The 21,095-nt window shown below is 41.3% G+C and overlaps 1 protein-coding gene and 1 pseudogene across 3 annotated transcripts; one reads left to right on the forward strand and one right to left on the reverse strand.

The window, feature by feature from the left end:
- Positions 1-32: 32 nt before the first annotated feature.
- On the forward strand, positions 33-2,474 carry LOC143609530 (ATP-dependent Clp protease proteolytic subunit-related protein 4, chloroplastic). The gene is made up of 7 exons (XM_077084262.1): positions 33-178; positions 1,219-1,422; positions 1,509-1,564; positions 1,657-1,783; positions 1,849-1,926; positions 2,024-2,137; positions 2,230-2,474. The coding sequence occupies exons 1-7, from the start codon at positions 176-178 to the stop codon at positions 2,299-2,301; spliced, it is 654 nt and encodes a 217-aa protein (XP_076940377.1). The 5' UTR covers positions 33-175; the 3' UTR covers positions 2,302-2,474.
- A 1,138-nt stretch (positions 2,475-3,612) lies between these two features.
- LOC143609529 (histone-lysine N-methyltransferase, H3 lysine-9 specific SUVH6 pseudogene) lies at positions 3,613-10,517 on the reverse strand (annotated as a pseudogene). Of its 2 annotated transcripts, none has more exons than XR_013149436.1 (2): positions 10,379-10,517; positions 3,613-6,748 (listed from the first exon to the last, which is right to left on the reverse strand). The product of XR_013149436.1 is annotated as a histone-lysine N-methyltransferase, H3 lysine-9 specific SUVH6 pseudogene, transcript variant X1 (transcript). The 2 variants fall into 2 exon arrangements; XR_013149437.1 differs by having other exon boundaries at positions 3,613-6,760.
- Positions 10,518-21,095: the final 10,578 nt, after the last annotated feature.

The following is a 21,095-nucleotide window of genomic DNA, read 5'->3' on the forward strand; positions in this document are numbered from 1 at the left end:
CCTCGTAACCACCGCCTCTTATTCCTCCTCTTCAATTAAATCATCCTTATCCACCAGTTTAATCTCTCCGTACGTCCGTACAAGTCTTTCCAGCGACTTCTCGGGTCAAAAGATCCGACCCGCTTCCCTTAACCCTAGCTCAACCTCTCATGGAGCCAAACGACACGGTGTTGTTATGGTAAATTTAAATTAGGTTTTCCTTCATTATTTTGTTTGGTGCTTTGAAAAATTAATGTTTAATTGGAGTTAGTTATATTAAGCTGATTAGTATTGAATTTCCAATTTTTAATTTTGTATCCTCATTACAACATAAATTAAGTTATGGAAGATTGATTACAAGCTCTAAACGAGCCCAGGAGCTCGGCTCGTTTAACATATATGGAGCTCATGCTTGCCTGATGACTAGTTTTTAAGCACAAGCTCAGCTCGTTTGTTATATTTTATTAATTGTATTTATATGTATATTTAGTCATAACTTTATATATAACATAACTAACATATATCATTTACTTCTGTCATTATTATATATATTATAGTTATTACTAAATAAATATATATTAAATAAAAAGTTTTTAAATACTAGGCTTATGTACGCTCGCAAGCCTGCTCGAGCTCGATAAATGAAGGTTGGGCTCATATATTAAACAAGCTTATTTTTAGGCTCGAGCTCGTTTATGCTTGGCTATATTTGAGCTTTTTTTGCTGGTTAGTATTGAGTAGCTCGCGAACGGATTGGCTCGTTTACATCCGTGTTTGTTTAATCATAACCATAACCATAACCGGATGGTTGGTTGGTTAGCCTTAGGTTAGTTAACCGTTGGGTTCAGTTAAATTCGGTTAATTGTCCAATGTTTTTTCTTCCTTTGTTCCGGTTGAAAATGGTTCGGTTATGATGCTCCAAGCTCAATTATTAAGTTTTGAGGCTGAACTATGCCAGTTCCAAGCCTGGTTATGGTGTTCCAAACTCGGTTATAGATAGTTGCAGCATGAATTTAAATGTTCGAATCTAGAAATAGAGGTATAAAAGATGTAAATATAGGTATAACTTTTGGAAAAACACAAACATATATGGTTCGGTTCAGTTAAATTCGTTTAACGAGGACACATTAACCATAACCGATTGGTTTTGTTGGTTGTTAATTTTCCGGTTAATGGTTTAGTTTTCGGTTTATGCCTTAGATTGTCGTTTGTTAAACCTAATTATCATAATTATGACAGGTCATTCCTTTCTCAAGGGGAAGTGCATGGGAACAACCACCTCCAGATTTAGCATCTTATTTATACAAGAACCGAATTGTGTATTTAGGCATGTCTTTGGTCCCATCTGTCACAGAACTGATACTAGCAGAGTTTCTTTACCTACAATATGAAGATGACAAAAAGCCAATTTACCTATATGTAAACTCTACTGGAACAACTAAGGTATTAGATAATATTATTCCTTTAAATAGTTATGTAGAATGAATATGTTGGGATTCAGTTGTTTTGTATGTTGGTACATTTTGCAGGGTGGTGAAAAGTTGGGCTACGAAACCGAGGCTTTTGCAATTTATGACGTTATGCGGTAGCAAGTTTTATTACTTTTCACTACTACACTTATGAATACCATTACAGAAGCAGTTATTATAATTCATAACTGATTTATGTGTTAATTAGATATGTGAAGCCGCCTATTTTTACACTGTGTGTTGGAAATGCATGGGGAGAGGCTGCATTGCTCTTGGCTGCTGGTGCAAAGGGAAACCGCTCGGCTCTACCCTCTTCAACCATCATGATAAAACAGGTAAAATATAATATGTTTAAATATAAAAAGGTCATTTGTCTGATGTTTCTTGATTATTTTTGCAGCCAATTGCAAGATTTCAAGGTCAAGCAAGTGATGTTGAGATTATGAGAAAAGAAATAAAAAATGTGAAAGCTGAATTGGTATATTCACTGACTTGACCTTTTCCATTTGCCCAAAAAACTTATTTGACTAATTGGTTACGTAAATTTAACTTTTGTTTTATTATTATGTTTGAAGGTGAAACTTTATGCAAAGCATATAGGCAAGACAGAAGAGCAGATTGAAGAAGATATAAGGCGTCCGAAATACTTTAGTCCTAGTGAGGCTGTTGAATATGGGATCATTGATAAGGTAGAGTAACACTTTGGACTTTTTTTTTTATAATCTGATCATGTGATTATGATAAAACGGAATTCTAATATGTTGTTTGTTAATATATTTAGGTTATATACAATGAGAGGGGGAGTCAAGATAGAGGCGTGCTTTCGGACCTGAGAAGAGCGCAACTAATCTGACAGCGTTCGGTTGGTAATTGCATTTGCTTTACTTGTATTGGGCTGATATGAAGACCATAAAATTTTAATGTGGCCAACATGGATATCGTTGTATTGTAAAAGGGATGGCATTTTAAATCCAAAATATTTTTGTTTATGAAGTAAGGACATTAGGATATAAGTATTGTTAATTATTGGTGTTGCACTATTATCTTGGACTGCAATTGCTTTTTTTTTTTTCACCATTGTTTCGTTAACGAAAAACTTGTAGCCCAGTGCCTCTACATGTTTTTGTTATAGTAAGAGAACAACTCATCTGTCTGATGGCAAGGTTTCTAGTTTTTGGTTCGAGGGTATCCACACTGATTTAAAATAAAAATGTTGACCATGAAAAGTCAACTATCAAATGTGTTTTGATGCAGAGTGGTGACTGGAAGCACAAGATATAGAAAATCTTGAAAGTTACAATATTTGATAAAATAAAAATGAAAGAATCAGCAAGGCAATACAAGGAATGGATTGGGAATGACCAGATCAAATATTGAAACTTGAATTTTACACAAGACACCATTAATTGTGTTACACAAGAAATATTAAACTAGATTTTGAAGTATTTTGGTGATGATATGTTTCAATCAAGCGATATACAAAAAAAGAACAAATGTCTGTGGTTGTATGATCAATCAATCAATCATACTCGGTGGAATCCAACCAATAGCAAAGCTACAAGTAGGGTATGTGGTTGTACGATATATTGATAAATGTAGGGTGGTTTGAGAGTAATTTAAAACACATGTGGTATCTCTTACATACGCTATTGATGATTTATTTGTAAGATACGAATTGAGTTTGACTAAGGCTAGAGCTCAAGGTGATAAAGTAATACAGTTGGTGAGTTCGACAGATTAAGAGCTTCAGTTCTGAAATAAAAGTTTTCAGCATATCATGCATATTGCTTTCCCCGTCTACTTCAACTAGTTGTGTCGATGCAAAACAAACATACGTATCTAACTGTTTTAAAAGGTTTTGTTATGGTAGACATGACAAATCTTGTTTGTGCGTCTAACGAGTTCGATTGTTTTGACCCTAGCTAGAAATGCAAATCAAAGAGTTTTGGGAATTGTTTTAACAAGGTAACATCCAAAGTACATTGTATATGGGTAGTCTGAATCCTTGTGATAATTTTCATGAGTTTCGATATACAAAAGATACTAAGGTTAGCCAGGATCTATTCATAAATATTGTACTCTTATAAATATGATGGTGGTAACAAATAAGCACCATTCATTCACACTATCACATCGAGGTATCGTTTATTAAAGTTATCATTCGTTTTACCAGTCATAACAGCTCTCGATTTGTTTAGTAAATGAAAAACATGAAACTTGACATAAATAAAACAGGAGTTTGCTAGTTACAAACCTTAAAAAACAGAGAATATGAACACAGTCTCTTAGTAATGCAGTAAAGAAACCATGGGCGTCTTACCTACAACACCAGACTACACCAAAAATCATAACGCCCAAGTAAAAAACATAACATAAACACTTCTCAATTCAGTTAAACTTTTAATACTAAACTTACCTAATACAGTCTTCCAGTACACTCTGAAGACCCACAATAACAGTTTTTGACCTTAATGTTTCCCTCAGCATCATGAACCGTATCGATCGCATAGTTATAATGATAAGTCAACTCCTGTAACGGTGGAATATTCTCAGCGGCAAACAACATTATATGCGGCATCCTTTTATCATCATGATCATAAATCACATTCTGAGCATAAAGATTTGGCACACAGCTATGGTTAATAAACCGACCGACGTTCCCGTAATACGCAGCATCAATAGTAAACCCACCACTCGCTTTCACGATCTCCTCGGGTTTTGCATCGGGGTTACCCAAACAATCATTGTAGTTTTGCCCAATATCAAACAAATACTCGTCATTACCCACTCGTTTCTCAGCTTCAGTATCTTCTAGAAGCTCACCAACATACTCGCATATAAATGTTCCGGAAGAAATCGAACTCAACGACCGAACACCCCATCCCCGTGACTCGGTTTTAAAAATCTCGAGACGGATCTTCATACCGTGTTGGGTGACACGGTTATAACAAGTGGGAGGGCACCCACAAGACAGGCCGCATTCGTATACTAACTGCTTTGCTTCGACTATTGCACCGTTGCGGTTATATGGAATCTCGCCACCATTTTTGAAAGCACACGAGCATCTTTTGTCGGTACACCGTCCGACACAGGCACACCCTTCAATTGGGATGGGTTTATACCAGTGGGGATACATGATTTTTGAAATGTAAGTAAACTCGGGCGGTTTTTCATCATCAATCGTGTTGACTGCACATATTTGAAACGGTTCTTTGCCATCAGCTATATCTTTAACACAAATCCCTTCTCGTTTTTTAAATTTTTTCGACATGACCTCTCGTATCGCCAGTGGCGGTTGGCCCGGAACTCGTTTCAACTCGAATCTGTAAACCATGTTACCCTTTGGTCCGGTCCCCTTATGGCAAGCCTCCACTGTGTACAACCCATCATATATGTAAGCTGTTGCTATCTTGGATTTTGAATCCCCTGACTCAGCGGATTTGACTTTATATCCACGGACGACACGTACGGGATACTTCAAGTCTATGTTATTACTCAAAGCCAAATTCCCCCTCTCTAGTTTTTGATCTTCATAGCTTTTATCTTTTCCAATCCCACCCGAACCTGAGTACATCAAGCAATCGGGTTTATCAACTTCATTATCGTAACCACCCGATGCAACCACACTAACTGCAAAGAACTTTTGCCCCTTTTTAACATAATCAATGCCGCCCTGAAACGGGCGATGAATGCCCACCAAAGCAAGCTCCACCCGGTACAGAAACTCGTCTCCAACCTCAACTCCGGGTACCGGTCCATATGTTTTCTCACCTAAAGCAGGGGTTTTACCTAGTTTATCCATGTGAGCTTTTGCTGCAAGATCGACACGCCTTATTGACATTTTTAGGTCACCACTTTTCGATTCTTCACCCTGCAAGATTTTTCTACATAGATGTTGAAAATGACGTAAAGTTTTCCGGACCTTATTTCGGGCATCATCTGAACTTTGGGGACCATAAGGAAATAATGTAACATCCATATCATGTAGTCCTTGTGAATTAAGAGATCCCTCATCTTGTTCTTCAGTGTCTGAAACAAAATCTTCATCCCTGACAACCATTTCGAGTGTACCAGTATAAGAAACAGTTTTTGGTTTCTTCTTTATAAGTTTTTTTGGTGTCGCTGAAGCACCTCCCTTCGTCTTTTTGGTCAAATCTTTTTCAACCTTTTCATGTGTAACAGTAGAAACAATCTTCTCAGTAGAGCTCGACTCCCCAACAACCTTTTCTTTATTTTTCTTAGAACTTTTTGGAGTTGTTGATGCTTGACCTTTCAGCTTGTTGGTTGGATCTTTTCGTTTAACTCCCGGTGAAGAAAATGATGGAGCTCTTAGACCCATGGCCACCTTAATCATGTCTCCCATGTATACCCGTTTCTTAGTATCATCCACCGGTCTCTTTTGAACATGTTTCTTGGATCCCACTTCCCGGTTTTTCATATTCAAGTCCTTTTGAACTTGGGAAAGCGGTTTGTTGTCTTGAATATCATCTTCGGAATCTTCATCATCTTCAGAATCTGATACATAAGCAACATCCACTGGAGATGCTTTCTTCACAACACTGTCACGCGTGTACACCACAAGCTCCTTACAGGCTTGACCTATGTTTTGCACCTTCTTACTTGATTCCGACTTCATCATTTTCCCATCTTCAACATATGTCTTTGATTCCACTATCATTTTCGTCTTTTCATTTGCTATAGAAGGGTCACTTGATTCATTTGTTTGAATTTTCTGGGCAGATGCGCTTTTGATACTCCCGTTTGACTTGGTCCCACCACTCCTCCTTCCGTTAATTCTTATCCGTTCTTCTTCTGTAGGTTCTTCTGCATTCGGTCCACAAAACGGAGGGAACTCCCGAACTGCAGAAACTCTTCTTATAGTAAATTTCATCTTCGGTCCAACTTCCTTGATAGCAATACTACCACCATTATCCACTTTATAAACATATCCATTTTGCTCTTCATTATACACCAAATTTTCCACAACCGACACCACCGGTTCATCTGTCCCAGCATCATCACTAGCTACATGATTATCAGTAACCAGTGATGGCACTAGAACTGGAACTGGAATTGGTTCAGCTTCTTGAGGAACAACAACATTGTCTGGCTGAAGCATTGGTCCACATCCTGGCGGAAAATCCCTAATAGCAGACATTTTACGAGGCTTCCATTTGAGCGCACGAACAGAAGCCCCATTCATAGAACAGCTACCGTTTTCATTTCGACTTTTCATCACACTTCCATCAGATAATTTAATCGACATAACCACCATCATCAACAGAAAGATCCACTAATTCCTGAGAAATTGACTAATAATCAAAGAAAATATTTGAATAAAAAAAACAGCATAGCATCTAAAGATTTCACAAACATTAGGGGTACAAAATTTCCAATTGGTTTAACATATCAACAAACAAAACCTAAAAGCATCAACAATTATAATTAGGACGGCAATTCCTGAAATGACACGAAAAAATATAGGTTTTGGGTCGGCCGACACAACTCGTTTTCTTAAACAGGTCAACCCAAAAACAACTGATAGAACCCAAATATTGAAGTTTTCATTTTTATTGAAATAAAAAGATAGTTGGCCCAATTCGAGAGGGGCTAGTCTCCGATTTAACCAATTCGAGATGGTAAGTCTCCAATTACAAAATGAACTTGATAATCAAAATAAACAAGACATAGAAACTAGAACAAAGATGGAATACTTAACATAATTTGGTAGTTAATGCCTCCTAACATTCAGCCTTTGACAATCAATGGTCAACAGTCAACCTGCCACTAATTCAGCCCTAAACTTTTGCTCCTGGTTGACTGGGTTAAAGTAACGACCCGAGACCTTGTGGACCCATATGGGTCGAACCACTGATAAGATATCAACAACATATTTAAAAAACGGGCCAACCCGAACACGAACCGTTAAAAAGTGGGTTGATCTGTAAACCCATTTAAGAACTTTAAAGAAGTTTATATTTTGATTTTAGAGATAAGAAGTTAGCCCTGCTTGCGGTGCGCACATATGGTGTATATATGTGTGAACCCTCGGGTGGGCAAAAGTGAAATTGCACTAATTTTGACGTTATTTTACTAATCTCGTGAAAATAACGTTAAAAGTGACGGACGGTTAATCAGGCATCATGTAGTGGCGTTGATAGCCGAAAGACAAGGGTACATGCACCGATCAGCCGGTGTCCCGATGATTGAGTGCTATGTGCCTTATGTCCAAGGCTTGATGCAAAACTACTATCGAGCCGGGGGTCTCACCGGAAGCAGCCTCTCTATCCTTATAGGGTAGAGGTAAGGCTGTCTACATCTTACCCTCCTCAGACCCCACTATAGCTTTGCTATTGGTGGGATATACTGAGTACGATGATGATGATGATTTTAGAGATAAGAAGTGTCAGATTAAAAAGTTACATACTTAGATTTTTAATTTTTCATAAATCTATTAGCTTTTATAAGTAAATCTAAATTATTTTTATACCTTTATCTACTCTTCACTTACAGCATTTTTATTTTATTAGTTCTAACCGTATGTTCTCTGCTTATTTCCATTCGTTCGTTCTAATTTGAGCTGAACATGTAAACCTAAGTTTGTTAATTGGGAATGAGAGATAAATACACAAAAGCAATTATCTATCACAAATTACTAAAATGTTTTATACGAATAATAGTAATTAATTGTTTAAATCGTTACTAAGTCACTAGATAACTCGTATTCCTAATTGAACGTAACGGCACGAATAAATATATTGGTTGGCACGCCAACCCTCCAACCCGAAACGATTGACACCTGTCACACCCCTACCAATAATGAACTCAAATTATCTTGAATCGACTATGAATTTAACGGAAACGAAGAAGCATTGAGCAGCGATGAATGTAAGGAATCATTTCAGAGGCTATAACCTAACTAGTAACCGATCAATAACCTAAAAAAATTGAAATGACAGACAAAACCGACTAACAATCAAACAAATTAACGAAAAACAGCATAATCCAATTGTTTAATCGCACATGTAAACAATTAACCTATAACCTAACTAGTAACCGATCAATAAATAAACGAAAAACAGCATAATACCTTGAGTTTCACAAAAATTAGGGCTAGAAAATTTCCAATTGTTTAATCGCAAAAGTATAATAACAATTAACTTATAACCTAACTAGTAATCGATCAATATAACCTAAAGAAAAAGAGATGACGGACAAAACTGACTAATAATCAAAAAAAATTAACGAAAAACAGCATAACACCTAGAGTTTCATAAAAATTAACGCTAGAAAGTTTCCAATTGTTCAATCGCACATGTAATAACCACTATTAACCTATAACCTAACTAGTAATCGATCAATAACCTAAACATATCGAGATGACAGACAAAACTGACTAATAATCAAACAAGTTAACAAAAAACAGCATAATACCCAGGGTTTAACAAAAATTAGGGCTTGAAATAACAACAATTAATCTATAACCTAACTATTAACCAATCAATAACTAAACAAGCCGAGATGACGAACGAAATCAACTAGCAATCAAGCATAACAACAAAAAACAGCATAACACCGAATAGTCTAGCAATCAAACATAATAACGAAAAACGGCATAATACCTAGAGTTTCACAAAAATGAGAACTATGAAATTTCCAATTGTTCAATCACACATGTAATAACAACAATTAACCTATAACCTAACTAGTAACCAATCAATAACCTATATAATCAAACAAAATAACGAAAAACCACATAATACCTAAGGTTTCACAAAAATTAGGGTTTATTAATTTCCAATTGTTCAATCGCACATGCAATAACAACAATTAACCAATAACCTAACTAATAACCGATTAATAACCTGTATAATCAATAAGAATAAAAAAAAACAGCATAATACCTAGAGTTTCACAAAAATGAGAACTATGAAATTCCCAATTGTTCAATCACACATGTAATAACAACAATTAACCTATAACCGAACTAGTAACCAATCAATAACCTATATAATCAAACAAAATAACGAAAAACCACATAATACCTAAGGTTTCACAAAAATTAGGGTTTATTAATTTCCAATTGTTCAATCGCACATGCAATAACAACAATTAACCAATAACCTAACTAATAACCGATTAATAACCTGTATAATCAATAAGAATAACGAAAAACAGCATAATACCTAGAGTTTCACGAAAATGAGAACTATGAAATTTCCAATTGTTCAATCACACATGTAATAACAACAATTAACCTATAACCTAACTAGTAACCAATCAATAACCTATATAATCAAACAAAATAACGAAAAACCACATAATACCTAAGGTTTCACAAAAATTAGGGTTTATTAATTTCCAATTGTTCAATCGCACATGCAATAACAACAATTAACCAATAACCTAACTAATAACCGATTAATAACCTGTATAATCAATAAGAATAAAAAAAAAACAGCATAATACCTAGAGTTTCACAAAAATGAGAACTATGAAATTCCCAATTGTTCAATCACACATGTAATAACAACAATTAACCTATAACCGAACTAGTAACCAATCAATAACCTATATAATCAAACAAAATAACGAAAAACCACATAATACCTAAGGTTTCACAAAAATTAGGGTTTATTAATTTCCAATTGTTCAATCGCACATGCAATAACAACAATTAACCAATAACCTAACTAATAACCGATTAATAACCTGTATAATCAATCAAAATAACGAAAAACAGCATAATACCTAGGGTTTCACAAAAAATAGGGCTTATTAACTTCTAATTGTTCAATCGCACATGTAATTAGAACAATTAACATGCAATATAACTATTAACCGATCAATTACATTAACCTGAACGAAACTAGGGCACGGAATTAGAAACAAATAAAGGATAATAATAACAGAAATAAAAAGCAGATTACCTTGGATCGATGATGAATTTAACGGAAATGAAGATGCATTGAGCATCGATGAATGTACGAAATCATCATTACAGAGGCTGCATACAAAGGTTGGTGGTGGTGTTTATGAGTGTGACGACGAATATGTAGCAGAAAAAATAATAATAACCCAAAATGATCCAAAAGTTGAGAGAGAGAGAGAAAAAATATAAGTGAAGATTTTCAAAACAATCCACGAAATATGTACCGGACTTGGAAAAATAAATGAGAGAATTTTTAACCACTCAAAAAGTGACATGTGTAAAGGTTCTGACATTTCCGATGAGATTTTTAAAAATTTCGGGGTTTCCGTCCATATTTTTAAATTAAAACATTTTGAAAAAAACAGTCTCTCCAAACGGTTTTTTTATGTTTTTTATCTGGTCCGTTCAAATTATTATTTTTCCTAACTTCATCTTCATCATCCTCTTCACTTCAAATCTTCAAGTATCTCATCTTGTTTCAGAAAAACCAGAAATGAAAGATCAGTTCTGTGTGATCAAACACTCCATTGCTTCAAGATCTTAATAATAATAATAATAATAATCTCCAAAGTTTTTGACTTTTTCTTTGATTCTTGAAAGCTTCATCATCCATGGCTGGCAGTAATCAAATCAACGCTAATTAAGCCAGGAATGGTTTCTAGGAGAAGGAGAAATCAGGTCGGCGGTTTCTAGGAATGGTTTCGGGTCGGCTACAGTGTGCTCGGTGAACAATGATTCCTCGGGGGAATCTTGGTGTGGTGAGATTGGATCTTTTTGAAGTTTTGCTTTCAAAGATTTCATGTAGGACTATTTTGGTGTGGTGAGATCGGAGATTTTGAAGATGAAGATGAAGACGAAGATGTGGAAGAATGTAGGGATAATAATAATTTGAACGGACCAGACGAGAAATATAAAAAAACCGTCTGGTGCGACGGTTTTTTAAAAAGTTAATTAAGTTAAAAATATGGTCGGACCAGGCGAGATTTTTAAAAATCTTTACACGTGTCAGATTTTGATTGGTTAACAAATCTCGTCGTTTATTTTTTCAAGTTGTCGTCTCAGTACATATTTTTTGGATTGTTTTGAGAATTTTGACTTAAATAGGATCTTTTTTTTCTCTCTCTTCTTTAAGATCATTTAGGGAATTTTCCCTAAGGCTATGCGTAGTGGGCGCCGATTTGGGCAACTTTTGGGTGACATTGGGCGCGAACACCGCCCCCCCCCCCCCGGCGATATGTGGGCGATTTGGGGCGGGGGCGAGGTGTTTTCATCGCCTGGAAGAAGAAAATAATAATATTATTATATTATATGTTGTGTGTGTATATATATGTATATGTATATGTATATATGTTGTGTGTATATATATATATATATGTATATGTATATGTATATATGTTGTGTGTGTGTGTATATATATGTATATGTATATATGTTGTGTGTGTATATGAAGAAACATGAAATGAATCTGACCTGATCCATGACGATGTTCCTCGATGTTCGAGATAAAACGAACCACGACTTCATCTTCTTCTCCGGTAGCTTGAGATCTGCAATGGTTTTTAGGGGTGTGGAGGTGACTGCTAAGAAATCTCGAGGATCTCTTGTTTACAGACACAAAAATGGTTATGGTGGTGGCTCTTATTGAGAACAATAACCCTTAATAAGGAGGTGGAAACCTCCTTATATAGGGAGCCTCATGGCCACCATCATGGTACCCTAATGGGCCTAGCCCAGTTAGGGTTACCTCCACAAAACCCCCTCAGCCCAATAATATTGTATTAGTCCATATAATAAAATAAGCCAGACATAATAAATTAAGGTCGTAAGCCGGGTTTAGTACCATACCCCTACAAGCCCCCCAAGTCCAGTGTTGCTCCTAGGCGTGCAAGCGTTTAGGTGGAGCGCTGGACTTCATAAGGTGTGTTAGGATATGAGGCGGTTTTTTCCCCTTTCTTCGGCCTTGTCTTTATTGTCTTTGAGTTTTGAGAGGTTTTCTCCATGATGGTGACATGTTGTGATCCTTATGATAATAAATGGTGCACTGGCATGAATAAGATATAGCACGCATCATAACAATAGTGGCGCGGGGCCTGATAAAAGATAGAGTGCGCATCTCGATAATAATGTAATGCAACTTGCGCGCGAGGCAGCTTACGAGCTATAAAAATAATGAAGCTTGCGCGCGAGGCGACTTACGAGCTATAAAATAATGAAGCATGCGCGAGTTGCGGCTTATGAGCTATAATATGATGATAATGACTGGCCCACAAGGGCCTCTTCTACGCAGGATGACTATCCCAACTTGTTTTCAAAATAATAATGGAGGCACAAACGGCCAGATAATAATAATAATGTCATAGGTGCTTGTGCGACTCGTAGCCGAACCTGCAAAACATATCAACTAAAAGTGGATGTATTACAAGGTTCCCATCCTCGGGCCAATTATGAGGTGCGCCCAACCTACGTTGGCGCGAGGCCGTTTGGGATATTATCAGGCTCCCGACCTTTATGTTTGGCGCGTGGCCATGTGGGATATTATTAGGCTCCCGACCTTTATGTTTGGCGCGTGGCCTTATGGGTTTATGAGGATTCCCAACCTTTAAGTTTGGCGCGTAGCCGTATGGGTTTATAAGGATTCCCAACCTTTATATTCGGATGTCTTCCATCCTTAGGCGAATTATGAGGTGTGCCCAACCTAATATTCGGCGCGTAGCCGAGCGGGTTTATTAGGACTCCCAACCTATATATTCGGATGTCTTCCATCCTTAGGCGAATTATGAGGTGTGCCCAACCTAATATTCGACGCATAGCCGAGCGGGTTTATTAGGATTCCCAACCTTTAAGTTTGGCGCGTAGCCATATATTTTGCATTAATATAAGCACTTTTTGTGCCATTTCATGCAAATCCTATATACTCATACATCAAGAAAACACCTTCATTCATCATACGAAAGACATCCAGATCGCTTCTTAAGTCCCCGATGATGGTGGTAGTGAATTTCATCCATGCGGAAGCGTGACGAGCCCCGGTAGTAACCCGCAAAAGTTGTCTACGGACGCCGAATGGCGCGAATCAACCCGCTATGGAACTCTCTCGTGATCTGCGGGAGCCAGAAATGACCCGCGATACATCCATGATGGCTGAAGTTAACTTGTGGGAGTGCGCGTGCGGCTCTTTATGGTTGCTAGTTGATCCTCGTGAGTGCCCAGATGACACGCCGTTAGTGTTTCATGGTGGCACTGTGTCGGGGCTGGAATATCTGAGCGCTTATGTCACCCGCGGGAGTGGCTGTCACGTCTTGCAGTCCGCGTATATAACCTGCCACGGACGGCTTTTAGCACGTCTACTCACATGTGACTGGTGGTGGAGTTGGTCTACTAGAGGGAGTATGGAGCACGCATAATGCCTGCGGGAGGCGGAATCGACCCGCCCTAGTTTTACTCGGAGCTTTCATGTGGTCTGCGGAAGCTCACAAGTTATCTGCCATTGAGTAAAGATTAGCGCACATGCTGCCCACTATGGCATGAATCGCCGGAATGCGCATGCGGCTTGTCATGGATATGCGGAAGCACCCAAGTGATTCGCCATTTATCACTTAGCGCGCATGCGGTCCGCTATGGCGTGAATCGCTGGAACGCGTATGCGGCTAGTCATTGATTTGCGGGAGAACTCAAGTGATCTGCCATTTATCACTTAGCGCGCATGCGGCCCGCTATGGCGTGAATCGCTGGAACGCGCATGCGGCTTGTCATGGATTTGCGGGGGAACTCAAGTGATCCGCCATTTATCGCTTAGCGCGCATGCGGCCCGCTATGGCATGAATCGCCGGAACGCGCATGTGGCTTCATGGATATGCGGGAGCACACAATTGATCTGTCATTACCACGCATACGGCCCACTATGGCGTGAATCGCCGGAGCGCGCATGCGGTCCGTTTTGGCTGAGCGTTTAAGTAATAACTGCGGTTCTAATGCACAGGTATGGTACCGTAGCTCTGATGGTGTGGAGGTGCGCTGGTGGCCTTGATTCTGGTACACAACGGCTTTATGACTTGCGAGATGGTGGCCTTCACATTCTCTCACTTGGACGTGATGGTAATAATATATAAATTAATGTCTAAAGTGACATAATATTATTAGAGGTGACAAGACTACATGCATGTCAAATAATGTTCCCCCAAATTAAACCAGCTGTATTGAATTTTTGTGAAACCCATATTTTTTCCCAACTTATTGCTTTATTGGTGCAATTTCAAAAGAAAAGCTAGAATTTGAGATGAAACTCCTCAAACTTATATCACAAACATTCTGGTTTGGAGAAACCGGAATCAGATCTTCTGCGACATCCTTTAATTAAAATCTGTTGACGCTTTGAAGTTATAGCCAGATCAAAGTTTGGTGTGCATGCAGATCGCAGTTCTGACTCGCGGGTCGCGGTTATAAATGGGTTTTTCCTTCGCACGTGTATAAACTTTCTTGGACATTTTATACTTTGTAAAATTTGCTTTTTATCAGGCGCGGTGCAGACAAGCGGACTCCGTGGATCTAACAAGTTAGAGGCGCGGCTCCTCGGCGGAGGTGGTGGGTGATCCTTAACGGTGTGCATGCATGGAATCGGAGACTTGATCTCCGATGGCGCGTATGCATGGCAGCGGAATCTTGATCCTTGGTAGTGCGCATGCATGGCGGCGGAGTGGTGACTCGTGGGCGCACATGCATGGTGGCGAAGTGATGACTCGCGGCTGCGCGCATGATGTATGAAGGCGTAGTGCACTATCAGCAGCGGCGCGCAAGCATGTCGGTGGAGTGCAACATGTGCATGGCGCGCATGCATGGCGGCGGATTGTTCATCTGCGGAAGCGCACGCATGGCGGTGTAGAGTTGATCAGCGGGACACGCATACATGCACGGTGACGCGATGATCCTTAACTCGCAGGCATGGTGACGTATTGTTGAAACCCATCGGCGCACATGAACGGTGGTCGGGTGCTTACCTGCGGAACTTGCAGGTGACCCGCCTTGGTCAGAGTTTGTTATGTCGGAGCACGGCGCCCATGAATGGTGTCGTCTTCCAAGCTCATATTGTACTATTTTTGACCCGCATGGGGTTTTGATCTGCGGTGCGCATGCATGGCGGCGGAGCGGTTACTCGCGGGCGCGCATGCATTGAGGCGGAGTCTTCTGTGTAAAACGAAGGCATGGAGTCGTCTTCCGACCCGCATGGTGGTTTCCGCGGGCACGCATGCATGGCGACGGAGTGATGACTCGCGGGCGCGCATGCATCACAGCGGAGCATGGATATTTCCGCGGTGGCGGAGTTTTTCCGAGACTGTTAACTTTAGTTGCTCCGGTGGTGATGGAGGAGCACCGATATGCGTGTGTGGGTGGCCTCCCGCTGTTTGGAATTTATTCTAAGGAACACACATGTGACCCGCGTTAAGTGACCCTTAGCGTTCATAAAGACCCGCGACGTTCATAAGAGACCCGTGTTAAGTGACCCTCGGCAGTGCGCATGCATGGAAGCAGACACTTGATCTCTGGTGGCGTGCATGCATGGCAAGTCTTAACCCTCGGCACTGCGCATGCATGGCGGCGGAGAGAGGACCCGCCGGCGCGCAAGCATGGTGGCACGCAGGTGCTGACCCACGGTAAGTGATCCTCGGCATTGCGCATGCATGGCGTCGGGGTGTTCCTCCGATGCGGCGCATGCATGGCCGGGAGAGTTTGTCCGCAGCGCACTTGTATGGCGTCGGAGTGTTGATCTGCGGTGCGCGCATGCATGGAGGCGGAGTGGTGATCCAAGGTCGCGTATGCATGGCGGCGGAGTGGTGATCCGCGGGCGCGCATGCATAGCGGCTGAAAGTTGAGCGCGCATGCATGGCGGAGAGTTGAGCGCGCATGCATGGCGGAGAGTTGAGCGCGCATGCATGGCGGCGAGTTGCGCACAAGCATGGTAGAGGGTTGCGTGCACATGCATGGCGTTGGAGTCTTCATAAAACCAAAAGCATGGAGTCGTCTTTCGAACTCACATGGTGGTTTCCGCGGGCGCGCATGCATGGCTGCGGGGTGCGGATCCGCGAGCGCGCGTGCATGGCGGCGGAATGGTGACCCGCTGTTGCGTGCACCGCGTCATTGTGGAATGGTCTTGATCCCGGCGGTGCGTACGTATGCGACGTGGCTTGTATTCCACCCTGCTATAGTGGCGCTGTTGCGTTACAATGGCGCTGTTGGTATGCTAGCGTGTATGTGATCCGCGGTGGCGGGTATTAATCCGCCGTGCCTGTTTTTGTCCGCCTACGCGCATGAGAAAGCGGTTGACACGCCGTGAACGGATTACAAATAACAAACATGGTGGTCTTCGTGATGGCGGCCTTCATGTCTTCCCACTTGAACAGTGATGCGGATGCAAGAAACCAAATTTTTGGAGGCGCCCATCCATAATGACGCGGTGTTGTTTCGCGACGGCGCCCACGCATGTGGCGCAGTGTTCTTTTGTGGCGTGATTGCGTAGTGGTGATCCGCAAGTATGATGTCGGTGTGTTGTTTAGCGATGCGCATGCCCGGTGCGGTGCTCGGCGCCAGCGCGCATGCGTGATGGCGCGCTGCTGCTTCATAGCGGTGAAACTCATGCATGGTGGCATGCACCATGGCGGCCAGATGGTTATCCGCGGTGGTGTGTACGCGTGGTGGCGCAATGACATTACGCGGTGGCGAGGTTCACTTGTCGTGGCGCGTATGAATGTTGACGGAATGTTAATCCGCGACTGTGCGCATGTATGGTGGAAATGTATTGAACCACGGTGGCGCATGCGTGGTGTCGATGTACTGAACCGCGGTGGCGCATGCGTGGTGGCGATGTATTGAATCGCGGTGGCGCATGCGTGATGGCGGTGTATCGAACCGCGGTGGAGCATGCGTGGTGGCGGCGTATCGAACCGCGGTGGCGCATGCGTGATGGCGGTGTATCGAACCGCGGTGGCGCATGCGTGATGGCGGCGTATCGAACCAAGGTGGCGCATGCGTGATGGCGGTGTATCGAACCGTGGTGGCGCATGCGTGATGGCGGTGTATCGAACCGCGGTGGCGCATGCGTGTGCTTGTTGAATATAAGGTATGCTTACACATTGAAACTTGAACAATGTTGTAAGGAAATTATTTTTACTTAATCCTTAACAGTTGTCATATTTCAAGTTATTTTGCGATATTCTGAATATGCTGACACGTGCCTTGGCATTTCATTATTCCTCTTTTGCGCGACGTTATCGTGCATTTATTATAGGGAATTATGAATTTTTTAGCCTTTACGTGTCAGTATGTGTTACTCTGCCTATATCCATTATAATCCCATGCGCGGCCCCGACCTGAGACCTTAACAACTATGCTTTGGCATGTGCTTTGCCTTAGTTGTGCTTAGGTATTTTTATGGTCCAGCTGCGCAATACGTAGGATGGATGCTATGAGTAATTTGAGCTAAGGCTCATATTATTGGGCTAAGGCCCTGACGTTTTAGAGTTAAAACTCGTCAACGCGTCTGAGCTTGGAGCTCGCGCATGTATGTTTTACTTCGTTTTATTTTTAGTTTGATGTCAATACAATGTTGTCATATTGCTCAAAATTAATAAAGGGAAGTGTGAAACATGTATTCAAAAGGTAATAGAACGCATGCATGGCGGGAGTTGGCGCGCATGCATGGCGGGGGTTGAGCGCGCATGCATGGCGAAGGGTTGCGTGCGCATGCATGGCGTTGGAATCTTTCATAGGTGGTGGAATGTTGATCCGCGGCTGCATGCATGCATGGCGGGGTAGTGCATTATCCGCGGCCCGCGCATGCATGATGGTGGAATGCTCATCCGCGGGGACGCATGCATGCATCGGGGCGAAGTCTTCCACAGGTGGTGGAGTGTTGATCCGCGGCTGCATGCATGGCGGGGTAGTGCATTATCCGCGGCCCGCGCATGCATGATGGTGGAATGCTCATCCGTGGGGACGCATGCATGCATCGGGGCGAAGTCTTCCACAGGTGGTGGAGTGTTGATCCGCGGCCATGCGCTGCATGGCAGCGGAATCTGATTCGCGGCGTGCATGCATGGCGGCATACTAAGGACCCGCGGATGCGCATACATGGCAGCAGAATGCTGATTCGCGGCGCGCATGCATGGCGGCATACTAAGGACCCGCGGATGCGCATACATGGCAGCAGAATGCTGATTCACGGCGCGCAAGCATGGCAGCGTAGTGAGGATTCGCGGGTGCGCATGCATGGCAGCGGAATGTTGATTCGCGGGCGTGCATATGTATACGGCGGAGTCTTGATCTCAGGTGGCGTGCATGCATAGCGATAGAATGGTGATCCTCGGCAGTGCGCATGAATGGCGGCGGAGTAGTGATTTGTAGGCGCGCATGCATGGCGGAGGAGTCTTCTGCGTAAAACCAAGGGCACGACCGACATGGTGGTTTCCGCGGGTGCTCATGCATGGCGACGGAGTGATGACTCGCGGGCGCGCAAGCATGGCGGCAGAGTGGTGACTCGCGGGAGCGCATGCATGACGGCGGAGTCTTCTTTGCAAAACAAAGAAATGGAGCCGTCTTCCGACCCACACAGTGGTTTCTGCGAGCGCGCATGATGACGGCGGAGTATATTGATGGCTATTATTTTGAGGCTGTACACAGCCTGTCATTCTCCCAGAAGATGCTTTCCCACATGAGTCAAAGATATGCAAATATGATGGTACCCACTGCAAAAAGAGTTGTACCTGTGTATTCCTTTTTTACACCCAATTTTTGCTTTGTGACTATAGATCTAGAACTTATTTCAGCATTGAACACTGAAAAATCAGATCTGGATCCGGCACCCATTGCGTATGAACGCAGATCTAGAGAGAAACAAGAATATCGAACGTAACTGTTGCTCAAACGGAATCAGATCTGAAGGAATTAGAACCAGATCTAACCTCCGTCACTCTAGAAACACAGATCAGGCATGAAACGGGGAAGATTGAGGTGTGGTTCGTTACCGTCCCACGGATGGCGCCAATGAAGAAACATGAAATGAATCTGACCTGATCCATGACGATGTTCCTCAATGTTCGAGATAAAACGAACCACGACTTCATCTTCTTCTCCGGTAGCTTGAGATCTGCAATGGTTTTTGGGGGTGTGGAGGTGACTGCTAAGAAATCTCGAGAATCTCTTGTTTACAGACACAAAAATGGTTATGGTGGTGGCTCTTATTGAGAACAATAACCCTTAATAAGGAGGTGGAGACCTCCTTATATAGGGAGCCTCATGGCCACCATCATGGTACCCTAATGGGCCTAGCCCAGTTAGGGTTACCTCCACAAAACCCCTTCAGCCCAATAATATTGTATTAGTCCATATAATAAAATAAGCCAGACATAATAAATTAAGGTCGTAAGCCGGGTTTAGTACCATACCCCTACAGTATATATGTATATGTAAAATGAATCCTAGAACAACCCGAACCAACCGAACCACCCATTCCCTCCTTTCGGTCAACACCATGGTTCGCAAAACCAACCGAACGTGAACTTACAATGGAACCCGATGAACCTAAACCAACTGAGCTATCCGTTTCAATTTACCGACCCGAACCTAAACACGTACGCCAACCGAGCTATATGTTTTTTTATATTTTTAGTTATGTATTTTTTTTGTATTTCTTTTTAATTTTAATGCATTTTTATTTAATTATTTGAAGAAATTGGTTTTTATTTGATTAGTTTAGTTATAAAAAGATAATAATAAAAAAAGATACTGTGGGCCCAACTTGTAGCCCCTACACCATTACACCCCAAAAACAAATTCGTCATCTTTGCTGACTGAGTGCCACGTGTCACAATTCGCGCCCATTTGTAGCCCCTCCACTACACATAGCCTAATAATAATTAGAATAACGCAGTGTTTGGGATTCTTTATTTCGCAACTTTGCCCGTTTGCAAATTAAGCGAATCCCAAACACGAGTGCTATAAAAATACTACTAGACGTCGCTAGTTCTCATCTAACCGATTAATTTTGAGCTAGTCGGCAAATTAATTGTTCAATAATAAATCCGTCTAAAATCATTAATCGTCGGTTTCTAGCGAAATTCCGGTTAAATCAGCAGTTTCCAGCGAGATTTCAAATGTGTTTGTGTATATATAAAATTGAAAATTATACATTAAAGTTCGATTTTGGACTTATCTGACTTTTTCTTTGGCAAGGTTCGACCAAAATCGACAGTTTCTAACGAGATTCCGGTTAAATTAGTGGTTTTCAGCGAAATTCCTGTCAAATGTGTTTGTGTATATATAAAGTTAAAAATTATACATTAAAATATTCGATCTTGGACTTAGCCGGCCTCGGTTTCCAGCGATATTCCTGTCAAATTTTGTTTGCGTATATATAAAATTAAAAATTTTACTTTAAAGTTCGATCCAGTTAATTTCTATTCTCCACCACACTGCCCGACAACGATTAACGATTTTTACAACACTACCAAACATCTTTTATATCTTTTTAAAAGTTAATATGTTGGCTAAAATAAACAATTTCAAAAACCCCTTAGTTACTATTTTTAGTTTTGATTACAGATATTATTTTAAGAAGGTAAGATGTGATATTATTATGATATGATGAAATTATTTTTTTATTGAAATTGACAAATGAAAAGCTATGTTGAAAACTGGAGTCAAAAGTTCTGAGAAATTTTCGGGAT

The sequence above is a fragment of the Bidens hawaiensis genome, unplaced genomic scaffold, assembly GCF_021521415.1.
Source record: "Bidens hawaiensis isolate Kalapana, Puna unplaced genomic scaffold, B.hawaiensis_p1.1 tig00001155_1, whole genome shotgun sequence".
Classification (NCBI taxonomy): Eukaryota; Viridiplantae; Streptophyta; class Magnoliopsida; order Asterales; family Asteraceae; genus Bidens; species Bidens hawaiensis.

Coding starts and splice junctions, on each gene's coding strand:
- LOC143609530 (XM_077084262.1), top strand. Junction 1,784..1,848: donor CAACCATCATGATAAAACAG/GTAAAATATAAT, acceptor TTATTTTTGCAG/CCAATTGCAAGATTTCAAGG. Junction 1,927..2,023: donor AAAATGTGAAAGCTGAATTG/GTATATTCACTG, acceptor TTATGTTTGAAG/GTGAAACTTTATGCAAAGCA.